Raw genomic sequence first — 24,332 nt, 5'->3', positions numbered from 1 at the left:
AAAGAGTGCAGAGAAGATTTACCAGGATCTTGCCCGGACTTCAGGAACTGAGTTACAGGGAAAGGTTAAATAGATTAGGACTTCATAGAAGAACGAGGGGAGATTTGAAAGAAGAGTTTAAAATTATGAGGGGGATAGATAGAGTAAATACCCTCCCACTGAGGGTATGTGAGGGATAAACCAGAGAACTTGAGAGTTAAGAGTGAAAAGGGAAAAATTTAGGGGAACTTCATTACACAGAGAGTGGTGGGGAGTGTGGAAGGAGCTGCCAGCTTAGGTGGTGAATGTGGGCTTAATTTTAACTTTTTTAAAAAATACTTTATTTTCAAAGGCTCATAACAATGCAAAATATTTTCATATATAAATAAAACAAAAAAAATTAAAGCACATCATCTGCGCCTCAACCCCAATTCACTCCTCCTTTATTTGCCTGGCAGGATAGTTTGTCTCTTATCTCATTACTCGGGGTGAGGGGGTGGATCTACATCATATCTCCACACCTCTTTGCCTCAGATACGGCTGCCATACTTCAATGAGTGTATCACACTTCTTCCTCCAGTTGTAAGTAATCTTCTCCAGGGGAATGCAACTCTGCATTTCTCTATTCATCGTGCAGCACTAAGTTGAGAGTCAGACTTTCACGCCACCGCTATACACTTCCTGGCTACTGACAAAGCGACTTTAACAATTTGAATTTGGTGCTTGGATAGTCTAAACTGCACTTCAATATTTCCCAGAAGGAATAGTTCTGGGTCCTGTGGAAAGTCCACTTGTGTAATTTTTTTTCAGAATGTCCCCCAGGTCTACCCAGAAGGATCTTACCTTCATTCATAGCCAGGTGGAGTGGACAAAGGTTCAATTTTAAAAACAATTTTAACATCTAAGAAGAATTTGGACATGGAGTGGTATGGAGGGCGACGGACTGGTTGTGGGACATTGCGACTAGGCAAATAAAATGGTTCTGCACAGTCTAGATGGGCCCGTTTTGTGCTGTCATGTTCTATGGTTCTAACAGGATTTGGGGAAATATGACTGAACACATTGTTCTGAGTGGTAGTATGGACTCAATAGGCTGAATGACCTATTTCATGGGGAAGCAATACCATCCTCCCCAGACCACACTCTGAAAGTAAGCAATGTTTTCATTGCATGTGATTGTATCTTTACACTGCTTGGTTACCGATAGGTCTCTGAATGTCTACAGTTTGTGGTAGTTCAGAGAGATTCATTCCTAATGATCATGAGGCAACAAATGAAATAAAGGGTCAGATTTGTTCAATTGACTGGGGAGGCTGAATATGTTTTGAAATTACCCAAGTCTCTTATCTCATTACTATTCTTTAACAAAGTTCCATTACTTTTTAAAGAATCTGTAATTGTATAAACTACTGAAGAAGTCCATAGAGATAACATTATGTTCTATTGATCTATTTAAGTATTAAAAACAAGGAACAGAAATGCTAAATCTCCCTTTGCTTTAAAAGTGTTCGGACTGGTTTATATCGATTGTGTATCTTTCTGTTTCTCTCTCTAGGTCAAAAGAATGTCTTGGTGACGTGTTTGCTGGTCTGCCAAGGAATGCTCTGGGTTGGGACCAATCAAGGAATTTTAGTTACTTTACCAGTACCAAAACTTGAAGGGATTCCAAAAGTAACAGGTCAAAAACGCCATTCTTTCTCACGGATAATCTTAATTCTGTACATTTTTAAATGCAAGAGGAGTTTTGCTTGAGTGGTAGATAGAAGACAAAATAGTCACTTAACTCCGAAAAATTGGAATCAATCTTGTGAAACAGCAACACGGGAAAAAAAAAACCCAGAATAAGGTGGACGTGTGCTCGGTAGGCCAGTAACACCTGGGGAATGAGAAACGGTGTTAATGTTACAGTTCAATGACCTTTCAGAAAATGAAGAAAATAGAACTTTGATCCAACCTCATGTATGACATTACTAGGCACGTGACTGGTGCAAATTCTAAAAGTATGAGTTGGAAGAAAGGCAATGCTTGAAGCAAAGAATGATGTTTGCTTTGCAGGTTGAACAAAGTTTAAAGCAAGCTAATGGGCAGTGTTGATGGCTGAACTCTGTTCCAAGATTGACTGGTTGGAGCAGTTTATCTTCAGTTGATCTTCAATATACAGTAAAACCCTTGCTATCTGGCACGTATGGCGTCGGTAGATGCTGGATAAATTAATTTTCCGGTGGCTTGAGATTGCGCATTGCATGGATTGGTGAACTAATGGCGATGTGCACCAATTTTAAACCCATATTTATTTCCCGTGATTTTCTTTTGCCTCTTGCTGCCGGTTGCTTGAATTCTGGATAACAAAGGTTTTACTGTACCTGGCTTGATGGCATATTGCAGAAGATTCAGGGAGCTAATCTCCCTCATTTTAGAGTACTGGTTTAAGTGAAGTGCCATCCTTTTGTCTCTTTCTGAACTGAGGTTGATATGATTCTAACCAAATTCGTCAAATGGGGACATTGGGAGAAATAAGGGGCTATTTTGAACAGTCATTATATTCATTTCCTCATTTAATAGTGCTTTAAATTTTCCTAGGAAAAGGGATGATCTCATTAAATGCCCACTGTGGACCTGTGGAATTTCTGATCCCAACTATTGGCTCTCTGGACTTGGACATGTTGAAAAGTGAATCCTCTGAGGATGTGCATAAATGCCATGAATCAGATGGCAAAGATGATTCTTCCTCTCAGGAATCCATTCAGGATCTACATCAGGATAAGAAGCAAGGGATCTCGCTGTGTTATGGCCTACACTCAATCTCCCACTTGCCCGGTCAGTTACTGTCTGCGCACGACATCGAGGCCCAGGCCAGTGAAAGTTCTCCAGAGCATAGCATCGAGGATGGTTCCATCTACGAGATTGTGGACGACCCGGACGTTTGGGTCCGAAGCAGGTCTTCAGTCCCGGAGGTGATCAAAAAGGAGAAAGTCAGCTCTGTGGCTATTGTCTCTGGAGGCAGAGGCTATCAGAACTTTAACAGGGACTTCAAGCCAACCGTGCACACCAGCCGCGAGAACACGTTGATGATCTGGCAGATCCCACTGACTCTGTAGAGATGTGGCTTTGTGCACATTTGTTCACTGTAGCACTGGAAATCTAGGATTGCATTCTGTTTAGTTGCCTGGAACAGTAAGGGTTTTGATGGAAATGTCTCTTTTACAGAGCTACATTCCTAATAATCGGGGAGTTTCACTTCCCAAGTATGCTCAGTATGAGAATTTCAAAGCCTTCTAGGGCACTCTTTTTGAAGGTGGATTCAAAGCCATTACTTTCATGCCCTTTGTTTTTGTAATGGGTGGTGGATTGGGCAATGCATAGAAAGGAAGTGGGGAACTTTTGTTCCAAAAGTTTATTTTTCTCCTTTCCTCCCCTTCTTATTTGTTGATTTGTTAACCTGAACGTCACCAAATTATCAACCCTGTGCTTTGAAGCGAAGGGAATGCCAGAGCTATTTCCATTTGATTTACACACTTCTTCATCCACCCCTACCTCCACATGAAGCGGCCACACACTGGGGAATAGTTCCATGGGCGCTGGCAGCCCCTTGGTAGTCTATTCCGAATGTCCAATCTCAAAATGGGAGCTTGCACCTTGAATGTCTTCAGGCTAATTGTCTGCGGAGATTATTGAAGCTGAACTTGAGCTAGTATTCATACACATGCACTTTCCAACAGTTGTCACTGGATTGCAGTCAGGAGTGGGAACCCTGCTGTTGAAGCATCTTTTCTTCTTTCTCACATATGACCATCACCTTCCAGCCAAGGAGCAGTGAAATGATCATTATACACCACTCTTGCATTTTAAATTACTGACTAATAAATGGCAGTGGTGGGAAGGACTTGAACTTTATCAGTTGTAGATATGAATAATTTGGAGCAGAGGGTTTTGTGAAAATAAACATTGTTGGTTGCCATGTGTCATCTTGATAACTCAGTGATTTTTAAACATTTGAATACATTTCATTCATATTGTAATGGTAAATTGTTTAATATTTGCTGTCAACGTGCTATTAACTGAAAGATGGGTGCAAACAGCAAACTTATAAAATATTGCAGAACATTCCAATGTATTCCGCACTTGGAAAATCAACAACAAATTTACCTTGACTTTGACATTTTACATTGTTAAAGTTCCAATCCCACCCCATGGCCTGACCACCTTGCTCATGATGCTATTCAATGTGTCTTAGGTCTTCACTGTTGGTTTTGTAAAGTATAAACAGCCAGACCCTCTCTTTTGCACTCTTCTATGGGTTATTTGTAAAATCTATTCAGCATGACCCAATGTTATTGTGGCTGAGATTATGGGCAGCCCTGGGCAAGGATATTGCCAGTTGGACCTACTTTTTTAACACTCGTATTTGCTCACATCAGATCTGTCTGCTCAAAGTGAATTGAAGGCTATTCAAAGACATTTTATGAATGAAAAATGGGTAAAGATGTCTTTTTAAAAAAATAAAGCGTTTCTTTCCAGGATAGGAATTCTCATTTGTTGAATGACAGCAGTGCCAAGTTTATTATAACCTCCAGGACTTTGACAATTATTGTTGGCAAATATTGATGTGTTGACTTTGAACTGAAAGCTGAGAAATCGTTGGTACTTACGGTGCGAAATATCCGTCATTGAAAACAGTTGTGATCTCAATGAAGGGCAACATTTGGAATGCTGTATGATAATTGATATAATCTCGTTTAGAATCATGTTTACAGTGTAGAATATTGTCATAGCTAATGACATGTTGTTACAATGTGTAAATATTGACTGTATGGTATTTGAAGCCTATAGATATAGTATTTACTCAGGGTTTGAAATCCCAAGAAAAGAACATCCTCACATGCTGAAGATATTTTGCTTCCTCTTTTACTATCGGGGACAACTGAGTGAATATGGACGAATATTCTTCCACATTCACGTGATAGCAAAACTACCATTTACTCCAGTATAATAGTCAAAACGCACACAGTAAACGCTGGAGGAACTCGGCCAGCCTTGAAGAAGGGGTCAGGCCAGAAACGTCAGTAATATATCTTTACCTCCTAGGGAGAGACGGGCTGAGCTCCTTCAGCGTTTACTGTGTGTGTTTTACTACAATCACAGCAGCTGCAGACTTCTGTGTTTCACTCCACTAATAATAGTTTTGTTTAAAATAAGTCCAACCTTCCAATTGGGATCCAAAATCTCAATGAGCTGGATTACTGCATAGCCCAATTTATACGTTTGGGAATTGAGGATTCGGGTTAATACTGGAGCTCATTTGCACTAACTTGCTTGTTCATTCTCTTGATGGAGTTGTGTTGAACAATGGCTTGGAAGGTCCCATCTATTCTTGGTGGGTTCCAGTCATCAGTGGTCTTTGATATTTGACTGTTCTATTGCCTCCTCAGATAAGGGAGAAAATAATGAATAATGTTGGTTTTAGCAAAACTTTAAAGTGATGAGAAACGTCTATAAAGGTTTTAGTCAATGGCGCATGTACAGGTTTTTTTGGGATGTGTATGTCCATCCACTGTATCATATTGGACAGGAATTACAGAATTGATCTTCTGACTTCAGCATGCCCTGAGGTCATTTACCATTGACCAATAGCAATAGCTGCTTAGAAAAAGAATAAACCTATGCTGGAGAACTAATATAATTGGCCTCTCCAGGTAACTGCCATGTGCAATAAATGTGTCATGAAGAGGAAAAAAAAGTCTCTAGTCAATCAGCTCTTTAAGAAGAATCCTCAACTATTTGTACTTCATTGCCTTAGGATTCAAGCTGTTTATGTATCTTAACAGAATGTGGCTTTCCTGAGGGATGGATGAATCTCAGATCATTAATATTCATGCTGCTTGTGTGAATTATTCATTTAAAATCAGGTAATTTTTAAAAATCATCCATGTATCATCTATGCATTAAAAATACCTAACTTAAACAGGTGTTCAGTTAAAGATACAAGGTTGGAGAGTTTGCTGTGTGTTAACCTTGTTTTCATCAGAAATGTTTTGTTACTCTTCAGACTTTCAGATGGGCAGCAGAGGAACTTGCATCAGGGACTGTTTTATTTCAATTTAATGGTTCTCCATTCTTTATTTAATAATCTACATGTTAAAACACAATGATGGCCATTTTGATCTGAACAAAAGCGGAGAAGGCTCAGGTGAGTGTTGTAATATGAATTAGACCACATGGCCATAAGATGTTAGATAATTAGGCCTTTTACTGATTCGGTTTCAGCTGACGATTGTAAATGGCTTGGATTCACAAGCATATAACCAAACATAAACAAAAAAAAATCCTAGCGATGTCCAGCAGGCCAGGCAGCAACGATTTAGAGAGATGAGTCGATGTTTCAGATGGGACAACTTTCAACAAAAGCAGGAAAAGTTTAAAAAAAAATCAAACCTGTCACAACTTTCAGAGAAAGGAGGCAAGAACAACAAGGAATTCCCTGTGGTTGGCTGGAAACTGTAGGGTGCTAATTGGACTGCAGACAGTGAAATGAGGGTGCTGGGGATTTGTTGGCCTTAGCTGATCAATCAGAAACTGTCCAGAGAAGGAGATGATTGAGAACAAAAAAAAAACAATACAGTTAAACAAAGATGGAATTTTTAATACCTCCTACTGTCTTGGGAAAGCTGCCAATGTGTTGAAGATCCATCCGTACTTGTCCATGATCTCTTCTTTCTTCCGTCAGTCAGAGCTTGGAAACAAAACCTCCAGACTCGAGGATAGTTTCTTGGCTGTTGTCCGAACCTTGAATGGACTTCTAATTCATCAAAGATAATGTCTCTGCACTGTTCTCACTATGCTCTTCTCCACGTCCTGCACTGCCTTTGTAACACTAGACTCCGCACTCTTTGATTCGCTAGCACAACCCCCTGCACTTTTTGATTATTGGGCACCAGTTGACTTGCTTGGATTGCATGCAAAGCAAATCTTTTCACTGTATCTCAGCACGCTCAACAATAATTCAATTTTTCTTCAGAAAAGATGCAGAGAAAAAAGTGGAGCAGCAGTTTAAAAAAAAACCAATCTGCCGAAGGAACTTTGTGGGTCGATCGGAATCAGTGGGAGAAGAGGAACTGTCAGGGCAAGAGCAAGTGGAAACTACTCCCTGCACCCTAACTGATGATGCAGTAGATGGGTCTTTGTTTCATTTAGTTAAAGAGGTTAGTTCTGACATGGATCAGAAAGTCTTGTTGAAATTGTATTGTGTACTGAGGGCTGCAACTTTGCAAAATGAAATTGAGACGAACCGCACGGTAACGGGCCATTTTGGCCCAAGAGTCCCTGCTGCCCAATTTACACCCCGGTGCCTCTGGTCTCAAGGTGAGGTGCTGTTCCTTCAGGTTGCTTTGAGCTATTCCTGAACCAAAGAGATTCCCGCCATCAAAATAGCCTTGGCTGAATTTAGGTTTCTGACCCATTTTTCCTGCTTGTGAGATCAGCTTTAATAAATCTGCGCTGGATTAGGCATATAACCAAGGGTTGTTCCGATTGGTTAGAGTTATGGCACCCTCCTGATAGTCGCTCAATAACTGAAACTAAAATGTAGGAAGGCATTTGTAAGGGACAGATTTGGATTTGACTGTGATATTCTCTATTTGGAGATGCCAATCACTTATTTAACTGCTGCAAATGATTTTCTCGAGGATGTCAATTCCCTCAGAGCCCAGATGCATTTATGTTCGGAGAGTAAATACCTGGGAACTGGAGGAAACTCAAATTTCATGACTTGTTCGTGACCATAAATTCTGATTCTGAACATTTGAATAGATAAAGATATGATGATTTAAGCATTTTAATATAATGAAATCATTTACATGAGAGTGATGGCAATGTGGTCCAGATGTCACAGTTGGAGAACATTAGAATTCCTAAAATGCTGCATTCACACCTACTGCAATTCTACATGTAATGTAACTGGCAGATTGAGTCATAGCTTGTTATGCATTTTAAAAAGAAAAAAAAAAGTTGCTCATTTGGAAGCCAGTTTAAAAAAAACTTTGCACAAATGCAAAGCTGGCTGCATGGAGATTGTTCAAGATGATGCCTCACTACCACCATCTCAAGCACAATTTCGGATGGACAATAAATACTGGTCTTGCCAGTGATGTTCAGATTCTGATAAATGAATAAACAAAGTCGTGAAGTGAATCTCAGCTCCTGTGGTTACAATGGAGGGGGGGTGGGGTCCATTCTTAAAGGGGGAATTCATTAAAAATTGAGCGCCAACATCTATAAATCATCTCCTTCAGTTTGGTTCCCAGTTTCAGGAGTTCATGCACCTCAATGCCTTTTGGAGTGGGTCAGTCGGTCATTAGTGGTTGGTTATAATTTTGGGAAATTCGGATGCATCAAATTACAATGTCACCAGGAAGACTCATTATTCTCTTTCCCTGGCCTTCTGCCTAAGACTGAAAATGAGATGCATGTGGCTGTCTGATCTGATGTCAATAGGGGATGCTAAAATAAAATTGGAATCAGTAAAGGACTGGATAAAGATCGATAGTTACAGACAATAAATTAATTTAAAGATACATCACTGATACAAGCCTGCGCTGTCCATGCGACCAACTAACTCCGTACTTCTTTGGTACAGGGGAAGAAAATGGAACACCTGGAGAAAACGTATGCAGATACAGGAAGAACGCAGACGGTGGCAGATTTGAGCCCGTGTCATTGACTCTGAGGTAGTATTGTGCTGACTGCAACGCCAACCCTGTCGCCCTAAGTCCTGAACACAGGACAGTTGCTCACTTCTATCTCAAGTTCTATGTTTCACATCCTTCTAGCTGGAACACATTGAAGAATAGTTGGGGGGGAAAGTGCTTCATATAGAAAAATCAGGCATTATCCAAGAGCTCGGTAGAATTAAGGGAAATAAACAGGCACTGATTTTAGGCAGTCTTTTAAATTGACGTCTGCTTATTACATGTTAATATCCAGAAGGAAGGCTTTTCAGATACACTAAAGTAAGTGTGAAATCTCTTGTCAGTCTTCTGATTAAATTAAATCCTTTGGACGTCTAACCAATAATTTTCAACTTGATGCTCCTATCGGGAAGCTAACTTCATTTGATTGCTTCAGTCATTTGCACATACCATGATGGAGAGCCTTGAAGAGTTTTGGGGAAAATGAAAATATTGTTTGCACCTAGATAAACATTTGAATTATTCTTTTATGCGAATCCAGTAAACTCTTGATTGCTTGAAACATTTCCTTTCCAAACAAGGTAGGCATATTCCTATCAAAGGGTATTCAACGGCCATCAGTCTGTCTTATCCTTTTGATGGTTATTCAGAAGTAGAAATTTATTTTTTCGTATCACATGAAAGAATCAAAGCAATTAAAATATTGCCAAATTGGTGTTTTGCATCATTGGAACCTTCTTTTAACTTCCATTTAGAGTTGTGTGAATTTGTTATTGTTCTCTACCTCTCTAAATGAAGAACAGATTGACACAGTAGGTTTTTTGTTGATTCATTTCAAGCATGGTTAGCCTTGAAACTTTCAAGTTTCTTTTTCCTCATACTTTAAAAAAAAATTTAGACAAGCAGCATGGCAACAGGCCATCTCGGCCCACGAACCTGCGCCGCCCAATTACACTCGATTGACCTCTACCCTTGGTACATTTTTTTGAATGGAAACAAGAGCCCCACTCCCCCCAACACTGGAGAAAACCCAAGCAGACACGGGGAGAGCATGGGATTTGAACCCCAATCACTGACACGGTAAAAGGCTTTGTGCTGACTGCCACACCAACTGTGTCACCCTGAACTTTGCATGCAACCATGTTTTTCACACCTTAAAATTCTGATTATTTGATCATTATTACCTTATTATTTATGGGATCTTTTTGTGCACATTTCCTAGATTGTACAAAAGAATATTTATTTGGCTGTAAGGTGCATTGGGGTTTCCTGAGTGGGAAAGGGGCAAGGAGGAGGAAAGGTGATATAAAATAGAGCAGGATTCTTAACATGGGGCACAGCAGAAAGAAGGTCATCGTTTTTACCCAGAATACAAAGCGATGCAGGAACTGTTCCATCTCGCTCACCTTAAGAATAATACACGAACTACAACTAAACAACGTGATCTCCCTCAGTGGCATCATCACACCCAGCACCCGCCCACTCATCCCCACTCCCCATCTTCCACCAGTGCTCAACTTCGGAAATCCGCCACCCTCTCGAACCTGCCTCCAGGCCAATCACCACAGCGTGTCCCATTCTCCCCACCGGATTTGGCCACGAAAACCATCAATCTTTCCATCATGGGCCCCTGGGGGATGGAGGGGGGGGGGAGGATACACCACACTTCTGTTGCAAAGGTGGCTTCTGTAAAGTTTTATTTGATTTTAATGAAGTTTTTCCTCCCCTGCTCCAACCAAACACAAACTGGTGTATTCCCAGCACAAACCTGATGGATAAATTTAGAATATGAAGGCTAATACATGGAACAATTTCACTTAATTCAATGAAGGGTGGGGGTAGGGGGAAAAGGTCAGGGTGGGGTTGGGGCGAGGGGTTACTAAAGCTCATCCTAGGGGCCTGGTTAATCTACCACTGCTCCAGCAGGTGAGGAGCCACACTGAGGAAAAAAAGGGAAAAATGAAGCCATTGAGAAAGTAATTTGAAGATGCAGAATTCCATATTGAGCTCTGAAGATTCAACCTGGAGCTGAGGGAATGTCACATGTTAACCTTCAGGGCATTTAATTTAAAATGTGATTCCTATTGTCCAAGATATCCTCCAGTCTTAGAAGCTCTTCAGCAAGCCAACAGTCAACACCTGCTTGTCTCAAATCTGCTTTTCAGGAGGAGTCAACAGGATAAAGCTGTAGGATAATGGATTTTAAACAGAGTCCGATGGGTTGGGGTGACATTGATTTGGGTCACAGTGGCATGGTTTGGAGTGGCTGATTTGTAAAATCTTATTCTTGCCTTTCCTTAAAAAAATACAGAGTTGCTTGGCTATTGTAGTGCACTAGCAGTAACCACCGAGACTAGGCTGAGGGAGCGATAGGCTTTAATGTACAGAAGAACCTTGCTGGCCCGGATCCAGGTATAGGAATGGAGGGATGGGAGAGGTGACTCGACCTTTATGGCCCAGGACCATGGGGGAAGAGTCATAGGAGTGGGCGGGCCAGCTCCAATATATACAGTAGTCAATCCTAACTATATACAATGGAGGAAACATCTCACCACAGCTACCTTGATGTTTGGTGACTCTATTCTGCTCTCTTGTCAGATTACAGGTCATAGTTTTTTCCCCCCAATTTTTGTCCTGATAAGCAAACCTTTCAGCCACAGTCCTCATCTCGAAATGAGCACAGTTCATCCAAGATTTGCTTTTCCCAGGCATTGTGTCACCACTTCAGACATGCTGGGTCAGAGGAAGATTTAAAGCCCCTGTCAAGAAATAGTGGTGCCGCGGGAATTGGACACATTTCCAAATCGGTGTGCGTGCCCATTGAATAGTTTCAGAAGGGCTTTGAGTTTATTTCTGCAGCTGTGGTGGAAGTAATAATTTGCAAGTTGTAAGTTAGGTAGCCTTGCCAAAGTCTTGCTGTCATGGTCCAGTTAAAATCTCTTTGGCTGTGATTTTTTGAACGTCCACCACATGATTGCATAGTCATTTTGGGATAACGTAATTACCCATCTCTGTATTCAAGCAGAGATCATGGTTGCAATTGGAAATTCTTGATCTACAATGACTAGTAGGTGATCCATGACCTATTAAAAGATCCTCTGTGTAGGCACCTTTTGCATTCACAAAGCAATGTTTGCTCCTTTTTATATTCTTTTAAAGTTTATATCATGAATATTCTTGACTTCTTTTGGTCCGCATCAATATGTAATGTTGCATAGTTTGTAGCATCTTCAATGCTCATATCGTGTCAAAATAATTGAAACTGGGATTTTCATCTCAAATTCTATTTATTGTCATGTAATTAAACAGAAATTTAATATTATTGACTCCAGCTCATTTCAAACCCAAGCGCTGGCCCAAACCCTCGGCGCAATGAGGAAGCTGCCGGCGCCTAGAGCCCTTCGGATGCCTTCCTTGCCCTCAGCATCCTTTTGAATCCTGGTTTCCATGAGCCAGTCTGCAACAGCTCGCAGCCTGGTATGAGTCTTTTGATCTCAAGTCGCCAGTAGCCCACACACAACCTGTATGGTTTCCTCATCTGCAAGTCACCAACAGCTCACCGCCTGTGTGTGTCCTTCAGCCACGGAGCCCCTTGCTTCTCATCTTCTGCTTGTCCTTCTCAACCGTGGTGGGGGTGTTCTCCCCATGACTGGTGCCCTGTACCGACCGGTCCGCTGCTCCCCCGGAGTCTGCAACCCTGCTTCTGAGCACAGATGCTGGCATCTTAGGCCCAGGCCTCGTGGTCACAGGGTTTTAAATACTGTCGGCTTCTTTATCAGGCTGTTTAAAGCCTGCAGGGAGCTGACGACAGTTGGACTGGGTGGGAGCACCCTTCCCTCGTTCTCCCCAGATCCACACCAGTGGCAGAACTGCCGATACGGTAGCTTTATCAGTACTGCTATTTGAATTGTATAAGTTTGTGCTCTCTGATGGTCTTCATTCCACCTCCATTTATCATTCTTTTTTAGCAGGTGGTTGAGTGGTGTGTATGCCATTGCTAAATCTAGTAAAAACTCTTGAACCAACCCCAAACAGGATTTTCCCTTGACCACTTTTTTATAGCTTCACCTTTCCAATGGCTCGATCTTTGCCACTGATGGGTTTTAAACCACCTTTAATTTGAGGCAGCCGATTTGATGCAAATGCAAAAACATATTTTTATTCCATTTAAATTTCCTGCTACGATGGTGTAATTGTTTGAAAGCCTTTCGGAATGTCTTCCTCAATAGGGGTAATGGAATCCTCCTGGTTACCTAGGTAACAGTCTTCGCCTGGTAGGGTCGTGTCGCATTGTTGGCTGGAAAATATTTGATGACAACTTAATTCCTGCTTTGTAATTTTTGTTTAAGGACAAAGGCTCTAATGCCCTGTTCTTGGGGTGAGGTAATGTTGTCTCCCTATACTTAGTTTAATTGAGTGACTGCATGCATCCAAATGTGTAAACAGCAAGATTGCTGCCAAATCTGCCTAACGAGTAATAGGTATTTCTGATCGTTGACCAGATGGTTGAAAATCACTTTTGGTTGGCAAAACATTGTGGGCTGAAGCGTCTGTGATGTTCTACGTTGGAGACATTATAATCTAATCATCTTGTCTAACATGGGAGCCACTAAATTCACTTTGAGTCATTTTTTTTTGTAAGGATTCCACGTATCTTTGGCTTCTCTTGTTCTTCCATTTGGCATTGAGTAATGATGGCACTGGTCAATGTTCACAATAAAAAGACAAAAAATATAAAAGCAGGAACATAGGAAGTAGGCCAAAAATGGCCCATCGAGCCTGCTCCGCCATTCAATACGATCATGGCTGATCTAATTTATGGCCTAACTCCACCTACCTGCCTTCTCCCCATATCCCCTAATTCCTCTATCATGTAAAAATTTATCTAACCAAATTTTAAATATGTTTAATGAAGCAGCCTCAACGACTTCCTTGGTTAGAGAATTCCAAACATTCACTACTCTCTGGGAAAAACTATTTTTCCTCATCTCTGTCCTAAATCTACTCCCTCGAATCTTGAGACTGTGTCCTCTCATTTTAGTTTCCCTGGCCAGCTCAAAAAACCTTCCTACATCTATCCTATCCATACCCTTCATAATCCTACATGTTTCTATAAGATCTCCTCTCATTCTTCTGAACTCGAGAGAATACAATCCTAGACGATTTAGTCTTTCATCATAAATCAACCCCTTCATCCCAGGGATCAACCTAGTAAACCTCCTCTGGACTGTCTCCAAAGCCAGTATATCCTTCCTCAAATATAGAGACCAGAACTGGACACAGTACTCCAGGTGCGGTCTCATCAGTACCTTATACAGTTGCAACATTACCTACCTACTCCTGAATTCAATTCCTCTTGCGATGAAGGCCAACATTCCATTTTCCTTCTTAATAACCTGCTGCACCTGCAACCTAACTTTTTGCGATTCATGCACAAGCACTCCCAAGTCCCTTTGCACACAACATGCTGTAGTTTTTCACCCTTTAAATAATATTCAGCACTTTTATTTTTCTTGCCAAAGTGGATAACCTCACACTTACTAACATTGTACTCCATCTGCCAGACCTTTGCCCACTCATCCAGCTTTACTATATCCCTCTGCAGACTCTCCACATCCTCATTACAATTTGCTCTTCCACTCAATTTGGTGTCATCCGCAAACTTGGCTACACCACATTTTGTCCCCTCCAAGTCATCAATGTAAATGATGAACAGTTGTGGGCCTAACACTGACCCCTGCGGCACCCCACTTACCATTCTCTGCCAACCTGAAAAACTCCCATTTATCCCGACTCTCTGCCTCCTGTCAGACAACCAATTTTCAATCTAGGCCAATATACTTCCCCGGACTCCAGTTTCCTGTAACTTACTGAGAAGTCTCTTGTGCGCCACCTTATCAAACGCTTTCTGGAAATCCAAATATACAACATCAACCTGTTCTCCTCTATCCACCGCACCCATTATATCCTCAAAGAATCCTAACAAGTTTGTCAAACAAGATCTTCCCTTTCTAAAACCATGCTGCATCTGCCTGATTGAACCCTTACGTTCCAAAAGTTTCACTATTTCATCTTTAATGACAGCTTCAAGCATTTTTCCAACTACAGACGTCAAGCTAATTGGCCGATAATTTCCAGTCTTCTGCCTACATCCCTTCTTAAAAAGTGGCGTGACATTTGCTGTCTTTTAGTCTGCTGGGACCTGCCCAGAATCCAAGGAATTTTGATATATGACCACCGATGCATCAACTATAACTTCTGCCATTTCCTTCAGAACCCTTGGATGCATATCATCAGGATTTGTCTGGCTTTAGTCCCATTAGATTCTCCATCACTACTTCCTTTGTAACAACTATTTTATCAAGGCCCTCCCCAACATTCGCACCCTTAACTCCGCACTTGGGCATGCTGGACATGTCTTCCACCGTGAAGACTGACACAAAATATTTGTTTAATGTCTTGGCCATTTTTTGCTACTAGTTTTCTTTTCTCATCCTCCAAGGGTCCTATGTTAACTCTAGCCACCCTCTTCCGTTTTATATATTTATAAAATTTTTTGCTTTCTGTTTTTATATTTTGTGCCAATTTACTTTCATAATCCTTTTCCCATTTCTTATTACCCGCTTTGTAACCCCTTGTTGTCTCTTAAAGTTTTCCCAATCTTCCAGTTTTCCACTGCTCTTTGCAGCTTTGTACACCTGCGCCTTCAATTTTATACTCTCCTTTATTTGCTTTGTTAACCATGGTTGATTTTTCCCTCTCTTGCTGCCCTTTTTCCTGACCGGAATATATTTTTGTTGAACATTACAAAATATTTCTTTGAAAATCTTCCACTGTTCCTCAACTGTTTCATCAATTAGTCTGTGCTCCCAGTCCACTCTGCCCAATTCCTCCCTCATCCTATGGTAGTCACCCCTGTTTAAACATAATATATTAGTTTTAGATCTAACTATTTCCCCTTCCACTTGAATGAGAAATTCAATCATACTATGATCACTATTTCCCAGATGGTCTCTGACTATTACATCATTTTCTCTACCTATCTCATTGCACAACACTAGATCCAGGAGAGCATTTTCTCTTGTGGGTTCCTTAACATGCAGCTCAAGAAAGCTATCGTGGATGCATTCTATGAAGTCCTCTTCCAGACTCCCACGACCAACTTGATTTTCCCAATCAAAAGTTAAAGTCCCCCATGACTACTGCCGTATCATTATTACATGCCTCACTTATCTCTCTATTTATTTCCTGTGCCACTAAACTATTGTTATTTGGTGGGCGATAGATAACACCCACCAATAATTTTTTCCCTTTGTTATTCTTTATCTCTACCCAAATGGACTCAACATTATGCTCTTTCGATCTTATATCATTCCTCACTACTGCCTGGAGCTCATCTTTGATTAAGAGTCCAACTCCACCTCCCTTACCATCCTGTCTATCTCCTTGCACCACCTGATACCCTTGAAAGTTTAATTCCCATTTAGGGTCACCTTGTAGCCATGTTTCCGTGATGGCTACCAAATCATAGGCATGGGTACCGATTTGCGCCTCAAGTTCACTAACCTTATTTCTAATACTGCGGGCATTCAGATAAAGTGCCCTTATGCTCGTTGTCCCTTTAATATCTAGTGACTTCTGTAACCTTTCCTTTTGATTTTTCTGCCCACTATTTTTATTTGTAATTTTCTTAAGACTATCACTGACCCGAAAACTCACTGCACCATCTGATTTTTTTACTTTCTCCTCCCAACATTACTTTTTCTATTTTACTTTTCCTAGCCATTAGTTTATCTTCCCTACCCTTTTCCCTATCACTCTGGTTCCCATCCCCCTGCCAAATTAGTTTAAACCTTGCCCCACTGCTGTACCAAACATACTTGCCAAAATGTTGGCACCTTTTGGATTTAGGTGCAACCCGTCCCTCTTGTAAAGATCATTGCCTTCCCCAAAAGAGATCCCAATGATCCAAGAAGCCAAATCCTTGCCTTGTACACCAGCACTCAGCCACTCGTTCATTTTCCTTATCCTTACATTCTTTTCATCACTTGCATTTGGAACAGGTAGTAATCCCGAGATCACCACCCTAGCGTTCCTGTCTTTCAGCTTTCGTCCCAGCTCACTGTAATCCCTTTTCTTGTCAATGTCGTTTGTATCCACATGTACCAAGACATCAGGCTGCTCTCCCTCTCCTCTCAGAATATTTTGGACCCGATTTGTGATATCTCGTACCCTTGCACCAGGGAGGCAGCACACATGTGGGTATACTTATCTGGCTCACAGAACCTCCTGTCTGTACCCCTGACAATGGAGTCTCCAATAACTACTGCATTTCTCCTTTTCCTTTTCCTTTGCACCACTCTGCCAGGCTCATTGCCATTGACCTGGTGCCCGTGGCCTTCTTCTGTCCGGTCATCTCCCTCAGCAGAATCCAACACAACATAACAGTGGCTGAGTGGGATAGTCACTGGTGTGCTCTCTGTTTTTCTCGCTTTTTTCTTTCACCCCCCCCCCCCCCCCCCTGACAGTGTAAGCTTGCTCTGTCAGGTTGAGACAATCTTCCACCTCAGTGTCCATAACTTCTGATCCTCTTATTTTCCAGAAATCTATCATTTTCTATTTTGAATTAATACAACCCCTTGTGCTTCCACAGCATTCTGGGGTAGAGAATCCCTGAGGATCATTGCCCTCTGAAGGAAGAAAAATTTCTCCTCCTTTCACTTCCAAAACCTCCTCATTCTAAACTCTTCCCCTTTTGCTGAGGCTGCACAAGAAAGAGAAACAATTCCTCTTCTAATGGCACAGCACTGTATGGTTAGCATAGCAATGCGCGCAGTGGTATGAGAACACTCGATTCAAATCTGGCACTGACTGTAAAATGTTTGTACGTGCTTTCTGAGACAGCATGGGCTTTCTCCAGTTGCCCCACATGCAGAGTTGGAAGATGTAAATGGGAATCATGGATTTCATGGGACAGATGGCCCTTCTGCTATGCTGTATCGTTAAAATTAAATGATACATTTTTGTTTCAAGCCCTTTCAGAATCTTATAGGCATCACTGAGATTTCCTCTTCCAGATTCAAGAATGTCTTCCTTGTCTATCGATCATTTATACACAATTCTGCCGTCCCTCAAATCACAAAATCCTTTCCACAAGTATATGCCCCAGGCTTGGTCTAATCAAGGTCCTCTTCAAATGCAGTAAGATTCCTTTACTCCTCATTTCAAGTGAATAGCTAACACACCATTTGTACTTGATTCTTTGCGATTTATTAACTTTCAAGCTCACTAATTTTCCCATCATAAATTCTTAACTAATAGGTATTTTCCGTCATGACCCCATTCTTGTTCAACTCCTGGTCCTTAAAAATATCTGTGGTCTCTTTCATCCTCCCCCTATAAATTCTTCTCTCTCTCTCTCTCTCTCTCTCTCTCTCTCTCTCTCTCTCTCTCTCTCTCTCTCTCTCTCTCTCTCTCTCATGGTCTCACTTGCATTCTTTTTGCCCTTTTCCTTTTTGTGTAGCAATAAAATATCTTATTTTTTCAATTGCACTGGTCTGCTCTATATTCCACCTTGTCTTTATTGATTTCTTGGCCCTTTGGTCAGTACTATAAAGCTTCTCAAATTGTTCCTGTTTCTGACAGATTTCTTCTGGGAATTAACGCTATTTATCCACTGTCATACTTTAGTGTATTTTCAACTACCCCGACTCTTCTATCATCCCTTTGTATTTCCCTTTGTTTAGGCGTAGGAGCTGAGTTTCACACTGAATCACATTATTTTTCAACTCAACAGTAAATTCTGTCATATTATTGTCATTATTTCCTTCCAGTGCCGGTTGCAGCCTGTATTGCTAGTATAAACAACATTAAAGATTTTTTTTCATATTTGTGCAAGAAGTGTAATTTCACAATATGTGTATGGGCACCAAAGATAGCTTTTGACCGATCTGAAGATTCCTTTGAAAATCCTTCTTTAATAATATCATTTTGAGCAGTCAACTGCAACCAATAGCTATTCTCTTTCCAATATTTTTGAGTTTATGTGTGTGTATATAGATATAATCTCTCTCTCTCTCTCTCTCTCTCTCTCTCTCTCTCTCTCTCTCTCTCTCTCTCTCTCTCTCCCTATAAAATTTGTGGTATAGAAATTGGCAGTCAGAAACAAGTATTGAATTCTTGAAAAGATTCATTTTCATACAATTAATTCTTCCAATTAAAATTAGAGGTAAACTTGTCCATCTTTTCAAATCCTCATTTACTTTCTTAAATAATGGAATATAATTTAATTTATGTAAACTTTAAAAATTATTATTTGTACATATTCATCTATCTCTCTATATATCTATCTCTCTATTTATCTATCTCTCTATATATCTATCTCTCTCTATATCTATCTCTATATCTATCTCTCTCTATATCTATCTCTCTCTATATCTCTCTCTATATCTATCTCTCTCTATATCTATCTCTCTCTATATCTCTCTCTATATCTATCTCTCTATATCTATCTCTCTCTATATCTATCCCTCTCTATCTCTATCTCTCTATATCTATCTCTCTCTATATCTATCTCTCTCTATCTCTATCTCTCTATCTCTATCTCTCTATCTCTCTATCTCTATCTATCTCTCTCTATCTATCTCTCTCTATCTCTCTATCTCTATCTCTCTCTATCTCTCTATCTCTATCTATCTCTATCTCTCTCTCTATCTCTATCTCTCTATATATCTATCTCTCTCTCTCTCTATATGTTCATACAAAGGTAATAACAAGAATATATATCCAACAAAGTAAATGTATATCAACAAATAGCTGTAAACAACCTATGAAAGAGACAAAATAGTTTTGTTTTATATTTTTAAAAATAATTTAACCCTTCTAATAGTCTAACCTTTCCCTTGTGAAGTTATGAATAAACATATGTTTCATTAATTCATGAAAGGACAACCAAACTGTAAAATGGGATCCAATAATCTGAAAATATTTAAGGAAAGGACCCATACATTTAGAAAGTTGACGTTCATTACATTAGTAGAGCATCTAATTTTTTTCACCCCGAGTCCAGCATGCCATCACATCAGATCACCATTGAGCATCTGTAGGAGTGACAGCATCCTTCCATCTCATAAGTAGCTCTACTGTCAATAAGAAGAACAAAGGCTACTACATGGGATTGTAGCCCAGACAAATTTAAATCAGCTGATTTACTTACACCAAATAGGAAAAGGAAAGGATTAGGAGCCAATTTAATATTAAGAACTAAAGGCAAGATATTGAAGATATTTTCCCAATATTTGGAAAGGGAGGAACGTGACCAAAGCACATGACCAATGGCAATTCCAATCACTGATTACACTGCACAATGAAGATTTTGTTTGTATCCTGAAAACTTTTGAGTGTATCTTATGAATTTTGGGCTGCTGCTGTGTGTGGTGGAGGCTCCGTGTGTATTGCTGGTGGTCACGTGACCTCCCCTCCTGAAATTCATTTGGAAGCCTCTCAGTATATTGTGTACGCGTTGTTCCACTTAAAAGTTACAAGTTATGGGCAATGTTACAAACTGCAGGTGGAATGCCAGTGAAGATTGTGTTCAGATCACTGGTCAGTGCACACCTTACCATTGGCTGGTTCTAATCACTCAGCATCCTTCTTGGCTAGAGCCCTGTATTTAACACCAGCACAAAGAACACTCTCTCTCTTCCCCCCTCTCTCTCTCTCTCTCTCTCTCTCTCTCTCTCTCTCTCTCTCTGCCTTGTGGTGATAGTCCACCATGCCAGGTAACTGCTGCAGATTTCCTGAAATCTGAAATTATCGTTGTGTTCAGCTAGAAGACATCTATCATAATCACCAATATTTTTCAGGAAGCAAACATTTTGAAAAAAATTGGTAATCCAGTGTTTATTGTAATAAGTGGTGCATTCTCTTTGACCTCATTGTGTGAGTACTTAGAATCTATCATGAAACTTAAGAGAAAATGACTAAATTTCCAGCTGCAACCATCTCCAACAGGTCAATCTGTTTTGCTGTATCATTTTTGAGTTTCACTGATCTGAAATTGAACTACAGTTTCCTCTTAAACACAAGGCTCCACATGTCTAATTCTACCCAATCTGAATTGACTACAATGTTATACAGACTCCATTTCTGTATTTTCCTGTTGGTCAAGTGTGCTTGCTGCATCTTAGTTTGGTTTGGATTTGGATTGCGAGGCTACTTCTGATATTTTTCAAAGTCCGCCACTCTAAAGTGGAGAAGGATTTATGGCTTTGTGCATGGGGGATGTCGTGTCTCACGAATTTGATTGAATTAAAAAAAAAGACATGACTTAAAGGATTAACAAGGGCATTGTCTACGTTAACAGTGGACATTGTCTACATGGACTTTAGCAAGGCCTGTGAAGAGGTTCGACAAGGCAGGTGCATCCTGAAGATTAGTTCTCGGGGGATCCAGGGTGAGCTTGCCAATTGGATACTAAATTGGAGTAAGGGAGAGGTAGTTGTTTTTCTGATTGGAGACCATGCTTTAGTGGTGTGCCTCAGGGATTGCAGCTGGGTCCACTGTTGTTTTTCATTTATATTAAAAATTCAGATGAGAATGTAGTTAACAATGAGCAAGTTTGTGGATGGCACCAAAATTGTGTGTGGTCATGTGTATATAATGTTCTGTGTATAAGTGGCTGGCCCTCCCACTGATGACTCGATCCCCTGTAACCCATCCCCCTGTTACCTGGCCATAAAGGTCAACCTCCCTACCCCATTTATTCGAGCACATGGAGTTGGGCCAGCTAAAATCTAATGTGTATTAAATCCTATCGTTCCTCACTTAGCCTTTGGAGTCATTGATGGCGCATATCAATGTGGCAGTAATGTAGGTGTTCTATGTTTGCAACGGGATCAAAATCAATTAGCAAAGTGGCTCAGGAATAACAGACAGAATTTAACAGAGGTGCAAGGTGGTGCATTTTCTGAAATTAAACCAGAGCAAAACTTGCACAGTAAATGGTAGAACCTTGGAGAATGTTGACAAGAGACCGAGGGGGTACAAGCTGTTGTGTTCAGAATTGGTTCGATGGGTTCAAAGAGAATTAAGGCTAGACCACATGTTATTAACAAACAGTGCTCAGGAGAATTCACAAAAGGGCAGACACTTACAAAGCCTAACCCAGAATAAGACACAAATAACTACAGATCGGGTGGAAATAAATCACGGCTAAACATTGGCAACTCCTGATTGTGAACGCACAGGTTAAACCCGCAATACCCACCACCCCTCTCTATTTCTAACAATTACAGCACACTAAAAAATGGTAAATTAATTGCAGCTAAAAATATATCAAATGAACCTGGTCTCCACCATCACCCATGGCTCATAATCTGAGATTGGCTCATTGCTCTAGAGCTGATTGTGGTATCCAGCCTGGAGTTCAGTGATGGTCTCCATACAGCAGTAAGAAAAGAGAGAGAAATGCAGGGCTCATCCATGTGACCTGTGAGGACCAATCGCATGTCAGCCTCACCTGTGGACAGATCTAACCATTGATTGGCAGGTGAGGTGACTTCCAACTAGGTTCCAGCTGGAGTGGTCACATGCCCCTCTGCAATCCACATTCCAACAGGTTCTGGATGGAGAGCTCACATGGCCCTCGTCAATCCACACCACACAAGCACATAGACATTTTTTCCCCCAAAATATACTTTATTCGCCATAAATTATATATAATACAAGAGGAAAAAAAAACTCTTTGTCTTTACATTCATAGATTCAATAATATTGAGTCAGTTATTTACAAAACATGTTCAGAACTTTTATGTAGTGTAGTCATCTCATATTGAGCAAGTTATTTACAGTTCAGGAAAAACAGTTCAAAAACATTTTACATAGGGTCAATCATCAATGTACATTTCACGCTTTTCATTGTTGCCTTAATACTCAGACAGTACCTCTATGGTACCTTGTTTCTCCCTTCCCTCTGTGTCAGCCCCTCAGTGCCTGATAATGGGAGGACTCTAAACTGTGCTTCTTTTCCATAGTGCCCTTGCGATGGCTGCACCAAACCTCAGCACGTCCCTCAGCACGTATTTCTGCACCTGGAATGTGCCGACCAGAAGGCGTCCTGCATAGAGTTGATGCCCGTATATGCTGGTCAGTCTCCAGACCGATTGTCTATCCGAACAGCGACGTCGTCCATGTACAGGGAGGCCTTGACTTGAACACTTTCGGTGCCTGGCAAAGTCATTCCTCTTATATCCTCATTCTTCTTGATGGCTTTGGTAAAGGGGCTCTGTGCAGCACACAAATAAGACTGGAGACAGAAGGCAGCCTTGCCTAACTCCTGACTTGATGGGGAAGCTATCCCACCTGTTGATTTGGACTGGACTACAAATGTCTGTGTAGAGCAGTTGAATCCAATTCCAAATTCCCTCCCCAAAGCCCATTTTGGAGAGCCCATCCATCATGAATGCATGCAAAATCCAGTTGAAAGCCTTCTCTTGGGCTAAGCTGACCAGCCAGATATCCACCTCCCCCCCCACCCCAGTCCTGCACATAGGTGATGGTGTCCCTGAGTAGCATGAGGCTATCAGAGATGCCAGGAACTGTGCAGGTCTGGGCTGGGTGTATCACCCATGCCAGAACACACTTGACTCAATGACCTTGGACAGGATTTTGCAGTCCCCACATTTAGCAATGAAATGGGTCTCCCAATTCCTGATATACTCCTCCTCCCCTTTCTTTTTGTAGATGAGGGTGATGATGTTCTTCATGGAGTCTGACATGATTCCTGTCAGGATCATGGCGTTGTATACTTCTAGCAGGTCCAGTCCCACAGAGCTGTGTACAACTCAGCTGGTAGGCCAGAGACAGGGTGATTTTAAAAAAAAAGTTTGGAAACTTTGCTTTCATCAGACATTGAGTATAAGTTGGGATGTCACGTTACAATTGTACAAATCGTTAATGAGACCACACTGTGTAAAGAAGAGATTTCCCATGATATTACTGGAATTGGAGGGATTAAGTTACAAGGAGAGCCTGGAGAAACGTAGCAGACCCCACAGCATCCATAGCAGGCAAAGATAAATAACCAACATTTCAGGCCTGAGCCCTTTGTCAAGATCTAGGAATTTGAAAATCTGCATCTGCAGACTTTCTTGCTTTACTGGAAGGGTCTGGATAGACTTTTTTCCCCAGAGTAATGGAGACTCAGGGGTAAACTTATAGAAGTATATAAAATTGTGAATGGTAGAGACAAGATGAATCACAATCTTTTTCGCAGGGCAGGTGATTCTAAACTATTAAAGTGAAAGGAAAGAAGTTTTAAAAGCAACCTGAGGAGCATCTTTTTCATGGGGGGGGGGGGTCATGGGTTTATGGAATGAGCGAGCGGGGGAAGCAATTGAAGCAGGACCAATTAGGGAATTTAAAAGACGGGTGAATAGAGAGGAATGTTTAGAAGGATACTCCTTGAACAAGGGCTCAGGCCCAAAATCTACCTTCGATGGACGCTGCGAAACCGGCTGAGCTCTTCCAGCACTTCTATGTACTTTTATTAGATGCAGACAAAAAAATAGCTGTGGACCAGCCGAGTTAAAAGGTCTGTTTCCATGCTGTTTTTCTCTATGAGTGCCTGGCCTCGTTTGCTTCTGATGGCACGTTAGGTGCAATCAAGTG

The 24,332-nt window shown here is 41.0% G+C and overlaps 1 protein-coding gene across 4 annotated transcripts in view; it reads left to right on the top strand.

The window, feature by feature from the left end:
- Positions 1-23,992, top strand: part of LOC138754560 (rho guanine nucleotide exchange factor 10-like protein) — a 215,546-nt gene extending 191,554 nt beyond the window's left edge. For 3 of the 4 annotated variants that reach the window (XM_069918990.1, XM_069918992.1, XM_069918993.1), the window contains 4 exons: positions 1,535-1,657; positions 2,560-7,178; positions 8,612-8,702; positions 22,697-23,992. In XM_069918990.1, coding sequence (XP_069775091.1) covers positions 1,535-1,657; positions 2,560-3,077 — 641 coding nt within the window. In that variant the 3' untranslated portion in view covers positions 3,078-7,178; positions 8,612-8,702; positions 22,697-23,992. Of the gene's footprint in view, positions 1-1,534; positions 1,658-2,559; positions 7,179-8,611; positions 8,703-22,696 lie in introns of those variants that run through there. The other variant, XM_069918991.1, reaches the window with a different exon arrangement.
- Positions 23,993-24,332: the final 340 nt, after the last annotated feature.

The sequence above is a fragment of the Narcine bancroftii genome, chromosome 2 (assembly GCF_036971445.1).
Source record: "Narcine bancroftii isolate sNarBan1 chromosome 2, sNarBan1.hap1, whole genome shotgun sequence".
NCBI lineage: Eukaryota > Metazoa > Chordata > Chondrichthyes > Torpediniformes > Narcinidae > Narcine > Narcine bancroftii.
The sequence above is the reverse complement of the archived record's forward strand: the minus strand, read 5'-3'. Positions and strand labels throughout refer to the sequence as shown.